Source organism: Podarcis erhardii (assembly GCF_964252035.2).
Source record: "Podarcis erhardii genome assembly, chromosome: 7".
NCBI lineage: Eukaryota > Metazoa > Chordata > Lepidosauria > Squamata > Lacertidae > Podarcis > Podarcis erhardii.
Window position 1 is genome coordinate 43,766,960 of NC_138511.1, and position 13,443 is coordinate 43,780,402.

Genomic DNA, 13,443 nt, shown 5'->3' on the forward strand with positions numbered 1-13,443 from the left:
ATAAACTGCCATCAGCCATTCTTTTTTCCAATGAGAAAGTTGAAAACATTGACTATTGTTTGAGAGAACCGATCATTAAGGATGTCTATCCTGCCAACCTAGCAGTTTGAAAGCACGTGCAAGTAGATAAATAGGTACCGCTCCGGCGGGAAGGTAAACGGCATTTCCGTGCGCTGCTCTGGTTCGCCAGAAGCGGCTTAGTCATGCTGGCCACATGACCTGGAAGCTGTACTCCCTCAGCCAATAAAGCGAGATGAGTGCCACAACCCCAGAGTCGGCCATGACTGGACCTAATGGTCAGGGGTCCCTTTACCTTTACCTTTTAACCTTAGACCAGCAAAACCTGAACTGAAAGAGTTAATGGGTATTTTCAGCGAAGATTGCCAGTCTAGAATTCCCAAGTCTATAACATAACTCTGCAGATAGAAAGGCATGTAGATGGGAAGGACAGAGTTAAAAGGTATGAAGGGTAGATTTTGAGGCTAGCAGGTTAGCCAAATAAAAGCATGAGTTGGTTTATTTTATTTAACTTATTTTTACCCTGCCTTTTCTACCCTCAAGGATATTAAGTTTAGAACAGCCACTACTAAGCCCCTCACTCTTTCTAGCTTAACCTGCACAATGATAATCATCCTTTGCACATGCTGCTACTCCAGGTGTTATTAAAAATAAACAAACAGAAAGGAATCCCTCTTTAAAACCATTACAGATTTGTATGTTCCTATTGATCTGAAAACAAACATAAAGCATTTAAAAACAAAAAGGGAATCTTAAGAGAACAGTTTGGCCGGAAGAATTCAGTTTCTTTGGTTTTATTTGGCTTTTGTATGTCACTGAGGAGTTAAAACAAACGCTGTTCTTATTGCATTCCACAAACCAATGTCAACTAGGATTTAGCTTGAACTTCACTTCTTAGACACAAGAATTTGGGATGGAGTCGAAGGGGGAGGGGAGCAAGAGACAGCCAAAATGCCAATATTTAAGAAATCAGGAGAGGATGCTTTTTTCTGATGTAGCAGAAGTCACAATACTACAGGAATACAAAGCGCTCATGATTTTGAATTTGTATGAACAGATCACACACAAAGCCTGCCTTTGTCACACAGGATTATTTCAGGTTGACACCGATCATGATATTTGTGCCAAACCTTTTACACATGCGCAAAATCAAAAATGCTTTACAAAGTACTTTACCCCCCAAAAACCCCTGCTTATTTTGTTCTCAGAAGCTCTTTTCCAGTATGTTTCACTCTGAAAACCTTTTAAAGCACATAGAACTAAAAGTTAAACTCCCTATGGTTTTTCCTGAGCTGCTAAACTACATTAATAGTGCTGATTTTCAAAAATAAAACAGCACCTTCACTTCATGCACACACATTTTTAGTGCAGTGCCTCATGAGCAAACATTTTTAGTTCAATATCATCTTTCTTTGAAATGTAATAGTCCTTTCAGCTTCTTCTTCTTTTAAATCAGTTTAGACTTTTTAAAAACTCCGTTTAATCAAGCATAATAGAACTAACAGAGATATGTTTTTCTTTGGGACACTCGTGTGGTACAAACAGGATAGGTCGTGCTGATTTTTATCCCTTATATACAAGGGAACAAGAAGTCTATTTATTGTCATTGAAATAGATTCTGAAAAAAGGCATGATGGACTCTAACCTTTTTAGGAGCATCAAATTCAGCACTACTGTTTCATGAAATTTTACACTGCAGCCAAAACACTTCAGTGGATATGGCAAAAATATGTAGATGTATACATACATATCTAAATACACACAGAGAGATAAGACCAACAGATACTGGATCCTCATTCATCAAGGATGGGGGAGGTATCAAAATTATTTCCACAAAACAAAGAAAGCTGGTACTGACAAAGAAAGCACAACCCAATAGCAATCCAGATGCAGTGCTTCTTTTAGTTTTCTTCATTTAACTTCTTTATGTTTCTGATTTCCTAATTTGTATTAACAGCCAGACATTGCAGTATGTTTAAGGGGGCAGAGCGGCAGACCATGGGCGTAGACAGTATTTTTGTTAGAGGGGCAGAACCTCAGCTTGCTATGTATTTTTTATTGATTTTCTTCATTGGGGGGCAGCTGCCCCTCCCTGCCCGCCCCCCAGCTACACCCATGGGGCATACATTTGCTCACATACATTCTGGGCCTGTAAATGCTACAGCAGCACAGGCTCCCTCTGTCTCTGAAATCAATATCCCAGATTGTTTGGGTGTGTTGACCCTCCCATAAGCAGCAGTCACTCCTCACTACTTATGCATTAGGAATGATGGAACCGATAATGCATCTCACATAGGAAAGCACAACTCTCTTTGTCTATCAAACTACAAGTCCTAGTTTAACTGCACACATTCTGTTCTATAAAACAATCTTAACCAACATGTTGTTTCCTGTGCTATAACTGCTTTGCTGATTGGCTTGTGCTGGAACTCAGGTACACCTGATGTTTCTACCAAGGTTCAGACGCTTGCGCTAGCAATGGCAAGAAGAGTCAGTGCAGTTCCTCAGTGTGCAGATTATCCTCTTTGCCTGCATACTGCCCTTCATAAAGTTTTAAATCAAGACCTGCAAATAAAAGGCAGAAAGCATGCTAAATACTCGCCAAAATGTTAACAGTAAGTAGTTGAAATATCTTGGGATAGACAAGAAGTCAACTGTACACATATCCCAACATCCTAAACATTTTATCAAACAGGTTGATAGAACTCATTTTAAGAGTCAACACTGAAGAGTAAGTGGGAGAGAAATGTCACAATGCTTATTAAGGTAATAAAAAAGTTTAAGCAATATGACGTTTGGCACAAAGAAATCCAGCAGCATACGGCTACGGTCTATTTCCCCAGGATTCATATCCAAAGGCTTGAACTGGCCATTAACAAATCCCTACTATTCATCAGCTGCTGCCTTGTAACCAGAACCCCAAGGCTGTTGATTGCCAAACCCCCAACACAACAAAGTTCCACACAGGAAGGCTTTGTAGCAACAAGTATCTCTGGTGCTAGGCAAACCATTGGGCTGTGACAAATATGGGGGTTCCACAGTTGCCTTCTTAATTGGAGATAGACTCTAACAGGTGCTACAAACTTGGGAGGGCAGATGAATCAAGGCACTAGCATGGAACAGAAAGGTCAGACCTGTGGCTAGGTCCAGAGAAACTGATGCAGATGAGATGCCGCCAGACGTAAGACCATGGAGACTCCTCAACAAAAAGTGCTGCCTATTCATTATGAGCTTGCAGGTCAGCCAAGTGTTGCCATTTTGAGTACAGTCTATGAACCTTTCCCAACAGTTTTCTCCCACTGATGTCATCCATATAACTTGAAGCCGGGATGATATAAACACTACCTAGTCAGCCCAGTTTGTATGCTGAGAGCACTGAAACATGGGACTCTTCCTCAGACTGGAAGCTCACCAAAATACCTGTGGCAGGGGAAAACAGGTGCTTTAAGAGCAGAAAGGCAATTCGGAGAGAACCCCTCCACCAAAAGAATTCCTCGATGGAGAATCTAAACAAGCGAGATATTCCCAAGCTTTCCCCTGACACAGTGACCAAAATTATTTTCATTGCAGTAAAATCCAGCTCTCTTCTCATGATGCATCTTTCCCCTGTAAGGTGTTGACAGGTACACCGGGAAATGGAAAAACTTATCAGGAGAATAATGGCATGAAAACAAACTGCATGAAAGTAGCTCTAGCCCTGGGTGTGGCTCTAAACACTTGACACTCTCACTCTCTCTCTGAAGGCCATTAGTAAGAAAACCTTGAAAACATATTTCTGTTGGATTGCCTCATCTAATCTGTGTACTTTATGCATAATTATCTTGATTGGTACTGTCGTCAATGTATACATGCTTAAAAACATAACAACAGCCCTGCATCCTTCTTCCTAGTGGGTGCCTCAGGGAATCAGGGCATGAAGGCAATAGTTCTCCTTGGTTTTATGTTCCTAGTAACTGGTATTCAGTGGCAAACTAATCTGAAGGTTCAAGATGAAAGACAGCCTAGCTGTAAACAAATCTGGGACTGCTAGATTCATTTAACACATATCCTGTCAGATATAAGAGCAACTCCATATCTGAACAAAACTAAGGGTTGCCCATCTCAGCCACTTGTTCAACTTTAAATTCCTGGCCCCAGCAAAACTACTACTATTTGTGAAAGAATTAACTTCGAAGTCTCATTCTTCAGTTAACTTGCCCAAATGCTCATCCCAAACGCAGCACATACAGGCCTTTCCGTGATTTCCAACCAAGCACTGGTTCCAAGTTCTACTGTAACACTGGCTGCTCGTCTGTTCAGTGTATTATCTTTGGCCAAGACAAATGGATTGCTGGTGACTTAATTGTTTTTTTCCTTACATTGTAGAGAAGATTTATGAAACTAACAAACTCTTCAAAAATGATCAAGAAAACAAATCCAAGGAAAATGATCTCAACCTTAGGAAACTGGGAACGCAAATTATTTTGGCAAAACAATATCACCCAAAGGGTTCTAAACATATGGAATGAGTTACCACCAAAGGTCCACTGGAAGAAGCACCATGGCACTCTTGGGACCATGGAATTCATTTGCAGTAAACATCGTGAGGACATGTGGGGATAAGAAGGTCCAAAAAAACCACAAGTGCGCCCAGGGATCCACTCACAAGATTCACTTCCTATGTTCCCCTGATGCCTATAAAAGTTTCACCTGACAGAAAATGAAATAGAACACAGCTGGGGATGGGGGGGGGAGAGATTGAATTCAATGCAAATGCAAACGTGAGGCAAGTAAAACCGATTTCAGTTTTATAAAGAAATAGAGTTTTCCCCAAACAAACCATTTTACCCTAACTCACTAACTATAAGGAGATTCACCTGAAGATAAAGCGTTATGCTTCCACCCAACAATTGCATCCAAGGAAGTGTGAGGTAAGTAATTCTCAGATAACAAAGTTTTCAACTGTTGTTCAGTTGCAACAAGCTTCTGTTTGGCAGTGCTTTTTACCTCTATCAAAAACACAAGGAAGTTTCCTGCCGGCTGGAGTTTCAACCATACTATTCATTTAGACAAGAGTAGTGATAATGAAGACTTTTGGAATTATTGTCTTGTAGCCCAGTTACTCTGTAGTGGGCACTCTGGGAAAAGAATTCAAGATTAGCAGTTAATAGGAAGAAATTCCAATGCAATCCCATGAGAGGCAAGAGAGGGTCTCTCCATCAGGACAAACATAATACATCCATCCCAACATGTGCACACAACAGCAGAAAAGGTCAGGGACAAGCTCCCCACCTTCTGCTTCACAAAGTCTTCCACCAATCCACCTTCATTCTCTATCCTTCCCATTATCTATTAATGCAGGAGTGCCAGTGTTCAGAGCTTAAATAGAATGGAAACTTGAGGGAATTTTTTTTTTAAGGAGCGCAGAAAACTGGTATAGCTCTGCTCAGAAGAGCAGCCTGTAACTATCAATTTCAAGAATGTACTAGTCTCCCATTCACTGCACTGCTGCTCCAGGGCACTCAATATAGCAGCTGTAAAATGAACACAAATCACACGAGAATCACCAAATCTTTCCCCATTTCCTAGCAAACTGAAGTCTCAAATCATGTTTGTGTGAACAATATTGCGTAGTTTTGTTCAGCTTACTGAGTCGATTCCTTATTTCTACTATTGTCTGCTATTACTATGCTATTGTCTTCCCAGTTCCGGAGATCTCAGTCTCATTCTTTGCTGTATTAGCATTAAAATGTAAAAGCCACCATTACTGAGAAGGGAGATTTTCTCTCTTTGCAACTGAGGAATTATTTCAAATATATTAAAATTCTCCACAGATGGGCTGCTAAATTGCACAACTCTGCTTTCAAGAACACATACTTATATAATGGTTAGGTTTGTCATCTGCATGTCTGGAATCAATCAGAAAGTCCAACTGCAGTGTTTAATTAGCTGAACAATGGTCACCAAGTCTGTTTCTACAAACACTAATAACTTTCCCTATTTGGCTAATATTTTTCATTTGTTTCAATTGTTTTAAAAAATATTAGATCAATCAGCATTTGCTTATTTTTATAAATGAAACTACATCTTAAAACTGTGATGCTCATCACAATCTGATTTCTTCATCACGCAGCAAACTCTAAAGTATAAAAGAAGTTATCTGCAGTCGCTCAACACAGACCATATTCCGAAGGCTACTAGGAATGCTTATGAGCAGACCGGCCAGAGCACCTGCTGTTTGAATATCCCAGCTTGCAGGCAGCTAGACATTTAATGTAATTGGATAAGACTGAGAGCTATTTGCCTATTGGGGCTGCGCCGGTATCTCAAAGGCCATATAACCCTGTCCAGCAGCTCAATCTCAAACGCTAAATAACCCCCAGCCAGGATGGATTACAGTAGACCATACTCCAGTTCCAGCTCCCAAACTAGGCTGCCATGAAGTTGCAAGACCACTGCCATGGCTGTCCCCACCATCACCATGGAAAATGGTACAACAGGAAGTGGATCTGACCTGTTGCCAATCTCCAACATACAATATATCAGGGTTGCAACCAATGTTAATTCTACTTAGAGTAGACTCCATGAAATTAATGGACTAGCCTTGGCCTATTAATTTCAATAGATCTACTCTGAGTAGACCTTAGTACAGCCAACAGGTCTTGAGGTCACACGGATGAACTAGCTTCCAAAGCCAACATTACACATCCCCTTAATTATACCACCCCTCTTTTCAAATGTCTGCAATCACAATCACAAAATCCATATTGGTTTTTAAAAACGTAATATTCATTGTGGCCAACAGGAAGAAAAATATCCCCATGCTCTGTCTTGAACTTTAATTTCTCTAGAGTAAAGAAAAATGTTCTCTGGCTGAAAAGAGGCAAAACAAAAATGGGTTTGTTTGAATGTTTATTCTGTTTTCATCCACCAAAACGTTTGAGAAGCTCAGCCTCTGTCCACATAGATATATGCTGGAATGGCAAAACGCTTTGTTTAAATATTTGACAGGTTATGCTATAACTTGCAAGAATTATTTTTAAAAAGCAAATATTTATATAAACTAAGAATGTCTATATAATCAAAGAATGAGCAGTTTCCAAAAGACAACCAAAGCAGATGGGAGCCTACCATGCACATGGAAATAGTTGAATAATTTGTCAAGTTTCTACAAACTGTTCTTCAGAGCAGAAGGGATAGCTTTGAAAGAATACTTAATGGTTAATTTGGAAAATATTCTAACCATTACATTGCCACTTACTTAAAAACACTTCAGGGGAGAAGATGTGAATATTACATTGGTGGCTTTCTGCCACGGAAATGCAAGCACAGGTACAAGTTTCCAGCTTGGCCCCAACACATCCAAGAGGTGATGGGTTCAGAGTGGCTTCTTAAATTATTGTTCATATAGAACAATCAGGGTGCGTGGTGGTTTATAGAGAAATGACAAGAAGTCAGGCCTCTGTCCTGAAGAGGTTACAATCTAAAATTCAACATTCTCCACAATCCTTTTTATGCACCACACACAAATGGAGGCTTGTAAATTTGGGAATTCACCAAATCTTCAGTAACAGCCGGAAGAAATGCACAGAATTTTAAGTTGTCCAGACATTTTGCCAAGAGGGATAAAAAGTGGGGGTCTTTTTATTTGTTTCTTAGGCTGCAATTTTGTAGACACTTACCTGGGAGTGAACCCCAGTGAATTTAGTAGAATTCACTTCTCAAGAGACATATATATCATTTTCTCTTTGTGTGTATTAATATTAAAATTAGAAAACCTGGAGCCCTCATTGGAAAATCTTCTTGAGGTAAGTGATAAATGTATTAAATACATAAAATAATAATAAATTTAAAGGTGAAGGTTACAATAGAAACATATAAACCAGTGGTTTTCAACCAGTGTGCCGTGGCACCCTGGGATGGCTTGAATGATGGTCAAGGGTGCCGCGGGCAACACTGGCCTCCTTCCCTTCCTTTTGTTGGGCCATTAAGGCTGTGGGCATCTTCTTCCCAGGCCCCTGTGTGGTGGTGTGATGAGGCACCTCTTTTTGAGGTGGGGGGACTGCCAAGGGGAGGGGAGAGGAGGCTGAGGGAACACTCCACAAGGGAGGGTGTTCAAAAAGGGGTGAGGGGCTGTCGCCTCTGCAGGCAAGGGGCGACATAACTGGCCTTTTGAGGCTCGGAGTATGTTTCTTCACAGGGGTGCCACAGAAAGAATGTAGCTGGTCAAGGAAACAGTGGACTCAAAAAGGTTGAAAACCTCTGATATAAACTATTTTAAGGTACTAAGCTGTATCATGCCTATGAAAATCATAAAAAATAGGTTGATTGGGTTGGTTTACAAACACTTTTAAAGTGACATCATTTTCCAGGTTTCAAAGTGGTGAAGAAAATGACCCCTTATCTGTAAAATACCACTAACACATGTGCATGCTCGCACACAGAAACACAGAGAATGTTTTCAAGTTCACTTGACATAGAGCTCCCCCTGCAGTATAAAATAATGCTATATAACTGTTGGTTTTAAAAGCACTGCTTTGTACTGATTAGTAAGAAAAAAAAATACTCTCATCTGCTTCTAGCACCCCAGTTAAGTGTTACTCTGCTTTTTAAAAAGTAGTTGTTAACATAGACCCAAAAAAATAAGCAGGGCATTTGATGAGTTCAGTATAAGCAATCCAAGGCTAGTAAATGACTTTACCTGTTTCATCTTCCTAAAACCAATCTGAAACCTTGTTTCAGAAATCAACTGAAATGCACATGATTCCTTTGACGTGACAGATTGTGCTCCGTACTCTGTGTCCCTACATGTTTATGTGGACCACAACATCTTCCTATTCATTAACAAAGAAATGAACATTTTGTGACCAAATCAGAACTTTCTTCAGCCATTTTAACCTTAACTCTTCCTTGCATATCCTGGTGCATTTTGCAAATAGCTATCCCAAATTTAAAAGCAACTTATGATGCACCACTGGAGGCCACGTGGGGGGGGGGTGGGAGAGAGAGAGCGTGCTAGTCATACCTTTCCCTTTATCTCCAATGCTGAGGCAGAAGTGGTGTGGCTTTTATAGCCTAAAACCATACTACCAACACACAAGAGGGAGATATCAGCAGGTTTAGGGAAATCCAGAAGTTTGCATAGGTATACAAAAATATCTGGGGAGGGGGACCTAGACGAGAGAGACCGCTAATACAATGAGGACTGAGCATGTTCCATGGGACCAGAAAGCTGTCTGACTGCTGGCAAAGGGAAATCAGGAAACCAGGCAGGAGGGAGAATGAAATCTTGTATACTGAATGAGGAAACTGAATAGGCCCGACCTACACTTCTCTGCAACCATTTGTTCAGTTTGGTCAGGGTCAGACCCAGTTTTCCTTCTGTTGTAGTGTTTCTCTCACATTTCTGTGATGATAGACACGGTAAACTACACGGCACATTATGTGTGTTAAGCTATGCCCAGTAATTTGACATGCAGTGAATTTATCTTCTGAGCCTTCTCTACAGCTGAGCAAAGTCACCTCTAGACTTTTAAGGCAAGAGACACAAGGGTGGGGCCTGGAGGGCAATTCCTATAACTAATCTTTGTTCTCAAAGCGTTCATAAATCTTGGTGCGAGCTTTACTGGATGGATGTCCCAAAGGCGGTTTCACCAGCATTTATATATACAAGATTCCTATTAAAAGTCCAACATCTGTCTGCATGAAAATCTGTGCCAAAGAATCATGTTGAAAAGGTCAGACTGCTACAACCTCTTTTTACTCCATTAGAAATTGCTTCCCTTAAATAAACAGCTGAGAGAATTACTCAAAATTATTGCCTTTTCCAATATATACTGTGGGCAGAAAATTTTAACTGTAGTCTACTGCTTAGAAAATTTGACTACAACGTGACAAACATCCCAATTCTCATAAGGAAGTGGAGGAGGAGATCCTGTTCATATCTGAGCTTTTTCAAAAGACATAAAACATTCCACCAATTTTCTTAAGTATTATTTATTCCTGAGTTTTAAAATGTTCCCATGGACTGGAATGAAGAATTTGAATTTTGCTTCTGCAGTTACATCTTCATTATGGGGATGGGGGCACACCACCATTCAGAAACATCTTTAATGACAAATTCTTCACTCCTGTTCATTCACCACCATCCTCCTCTCTGCCACCCACAACACATCTTGCTGCAGTTATTTATCACCACACCTCTTAACTTTAGAATCCCACAAGAGTCACCTTCTGATCATAGTCCTAACAAGATCACCTATGCATCAATCCCTGGCAACCTCTTAATACTTCAAGGGACAAAGCAACTGCATTAAGTGCTAATGACGGGCTGGCTCTCCAGTTACCTGAGATACCTCTGTATCTAGCCCATCTGCGACAACTGTTCTAGGCTGTACCACTCCAGTAAGGGCTCCTCCATACAGAAAATGGGTATGGTAGGAAGAATAGTAAAAGCCTAGTCTTCTTCTCAACATGAGAGTTTTATCCATGAAGGAACACTTTGTGTACAAAGAAGGAACACTATCATGGAAGGCCCCCTCCCCAACCCAGACACAGACTGACTGCCTCAAATTACACAAGGCTGCTCCTCTCAGTTGCCACACTGTATTCTTTGCCACGTCTATTGATTGCTGCACCTATTTTTCATTTGGAATTATATATGGACTCAATATACAATGCAAAAAAAAGGATTATTAGAGACATATTCCAAATGGTTGCATTCCAGCAATGTTGATTTTCAGATATTTGAAGACCAGAACAGAGTTTTGGAAACTAAGAAATTGCTGACAAGGCTATCCTATAAACAATACATTTTTGATGGGAATTTCCTGTTTTTAAAAATATTGTTTAGAGTTGCCAAAGTAACTGTTTACTTTCAGAAGAGTTCCACATTAACAGAAGGGCATAATGAGTTACAGGAGGCAGCATGCTGGTACATTATGTTGCTTCTTAGAGAAATGAAGCTGTTTTCATAGGACTGTGTTTCAACTCTAGGCACAACCACAGAATTAAGTCACAGTTCTGAAAGCCTTATTATATATTTTTTGAAATCAAGTGTTCTTGATCTGTTAGACTACCAGAATCACTTGAAAAAATTATTCTGTTCTGGATATGTCCCAGGAACACAACGCCTGTTTGGACCAATAAGAGCAAGTAATGAAAAAAAGCTGGATGCTTAAGTCTGACACTGCTTCGTATGCCGTGTTTGTTATAATATCTGCCACTTTAAAAACTACAGAACATAGAGTACGGGTGACATCAAACCCTAGTGGAAGGGGGTGAATTTCCCTGGCATTTTAGGAGCTGCCCATCACCTGCTGCTCGAAGAAAACAAAGCAATACATCCCCCAATTGGCAGTTTAAGAAATAACCAGAGAACACATCAATACACTTTAGTACTATTCAGTTAACCCAATGCTCCTTGAACAAAACCAGAGCAAATAGTTCTTTAGATGCTAATGCCATTTGAAAAAGAGCAAGTGGGGACCGCAGGTGTGCTAAATACAAGAGTGCTGCAGACTACAAGCCAAAAATGGGGAGGAAAGGCAACTATAAAGTTTTTTTGAAACAGGAAAACTACTTTGTGCATGCCTCTCCTAGAACAGAAAGATTGCATCGTACCAGACTGTTACGGCTCCAACATTCAAATCAACCCTAATTTGGACAAAGAACTTAACTATTATCTGCTTACCTTCAGAATTCAGTGTAATAAGGGTAACATTGTTCCCAATATTCTGGCTTCCTAACTGGCCACTGTTGGAAACCGAGTCACTGGCTTCAGAACCACTCTCCCCATCCTCATTATGGCTGTCTTCATGCCCCGGCACCTTCACAACAATGGTATTCTGCCTCCGTCCAGGAACAGCACTGAGGAAGTGGGAGAAATTCATACAATTTGAGGAAATCATATTTGCACAGCTTTACTGATTTCAGCATGGTGCTACAGAACACTAAGTTTATCAAGTGAGCTTTCTATGTAACAGGAGGACAGCAACATGTATAGGAAAACAAGACTATAGGAAGCTGCCTTATAACAAATCAAATCATTGGTCCATCTGGCTCAAGATTGCCTACCCTGAGTGCCAAAAACTCTCCAGGAATTCAGACAGGGAATCTCTCCCAGCCCTACCTGGAGATGCCAGGCATTGAATCTGGACCTTTTGCATGAAAAGCAGGTACGCCTCAATGCCTTCCACATGTGCTGTGTCAGGATGATTTTGGGTATCACATGGCAGGACAGAATTTCAAGCAAAGATAATAGAATCATAGAGTTGGAAGGTCCATGAGTGTCATCTAGTCCAACCCTCTGCAATGCAGGAATCTTCTGCTCAACATGGGTCTCAAACACACGAACCCGAGAGTCTCATGCTCTACCGACAGGCTATCTCCCAAGCCCACATTCCCAGCACATTCACACTTTTGTTTCGGTGACGTCTACAGTGGCTTGGTGATGTACACAGAACAGAAGATGACAGGATCCTCAAGGGTGTGCTCTACAGGGAACTGGCTTCCGGCACCAGGCCCACAAGCAACTCTGTGTTACAAAGATGCCTGCAAATGTGACAGGGCGGCTAGCAACATCAACCACAACATGTGGGAGTCCCTTGCAAACAACTGCAGTGCCTGGAGACAGGTCATGTATCCAAAGCAGTGACCAGAGGAGGAATGACCACCAGAAGGAGCGCAAAGAGAAGAAACACTGCAGTGCATCTGTAGCAGCACATCCCGTATCAGTCTCTACAGCCACGGAAGGCACTGCAACCTTCCAACAGTTTGACTTCACCCCAAAAGGCGCACTCCTCCATTGTCTCCTGAGACAGACATATGCCAACAACATACTATATAAAGGAACTCAAAATATAAACTCTGAATATATTTTATTTTGTTAGATTTCTTTCCTGCCTTTCAATCTTGAATACAACCCAAAGCATATGCTCCCACCCAAAACCTTGGCTCTCAGTAGATCCTTGTAGCTATTCCCTTCAGCTTTCATCCTGCAGGCAATCAGGTGGTCCATTGCCTGACTGGGTGATCCTTGCTCCTTTGCCTGAAGGCTGCAAGTGTTTTTACTGTCCAAGGGCAGAGAGGGAACAGCCGTGCCAGAGATGAGCTGCTCTGTTGCCTTTGCTATGCTCTTTTTACTCACTTCCCTTTAGGCAAACCAGAGTCTTAAGCTCAGTCTAAAAAGCACTTTATCTGGGCCATATTAGTTGGTTGTTAATACTGACCTTATGGTTAGAAAGGTTTGCTGTGGTTGGAATATTACTGTATTTTAATATGCTGGTTTTATTGTACAGGGATATCTGCACTGTTGTAAACAGCTCTGGAATCATATCACTGGGCAACAATTTTTTACCTTTTGAATGTTGTCTAGATTTCTACAATTGATTTAGGGTATTTTTGCACTGCTGAATCAGGAAATGGCATCCGTTTCTCTCCATCAGG

The 13,443-nt window shown here is 40.9% G+C and overlaps 1 protein-coding gene across 3 annotated transcripts in view; it reads right to left on the reverse strand.

Annotated features, from left to right (window-relative positions):
- The window catches only part of BANP (BTG3 associated nuclear protein), a 150,151-nt gene that overhangs the window by 100,585 nt on the left and 36,123 nt on the right, over positions 1–13,443 (reverse strand). For all 3 annotated transcript variants that reach the window (XM_081872077.1, XM_081872078.1, XM_081872079.1), the window contains exon 6: positions 11,690–11,865. In XM_081872077.1, coding sequence (XP_081728203.1) covers positions 11,690–11,865 — 176 coding nt within the window. The remainder of the gene's footprint in view (positions 1–11,689; positions 11,866–13,443) is intronic.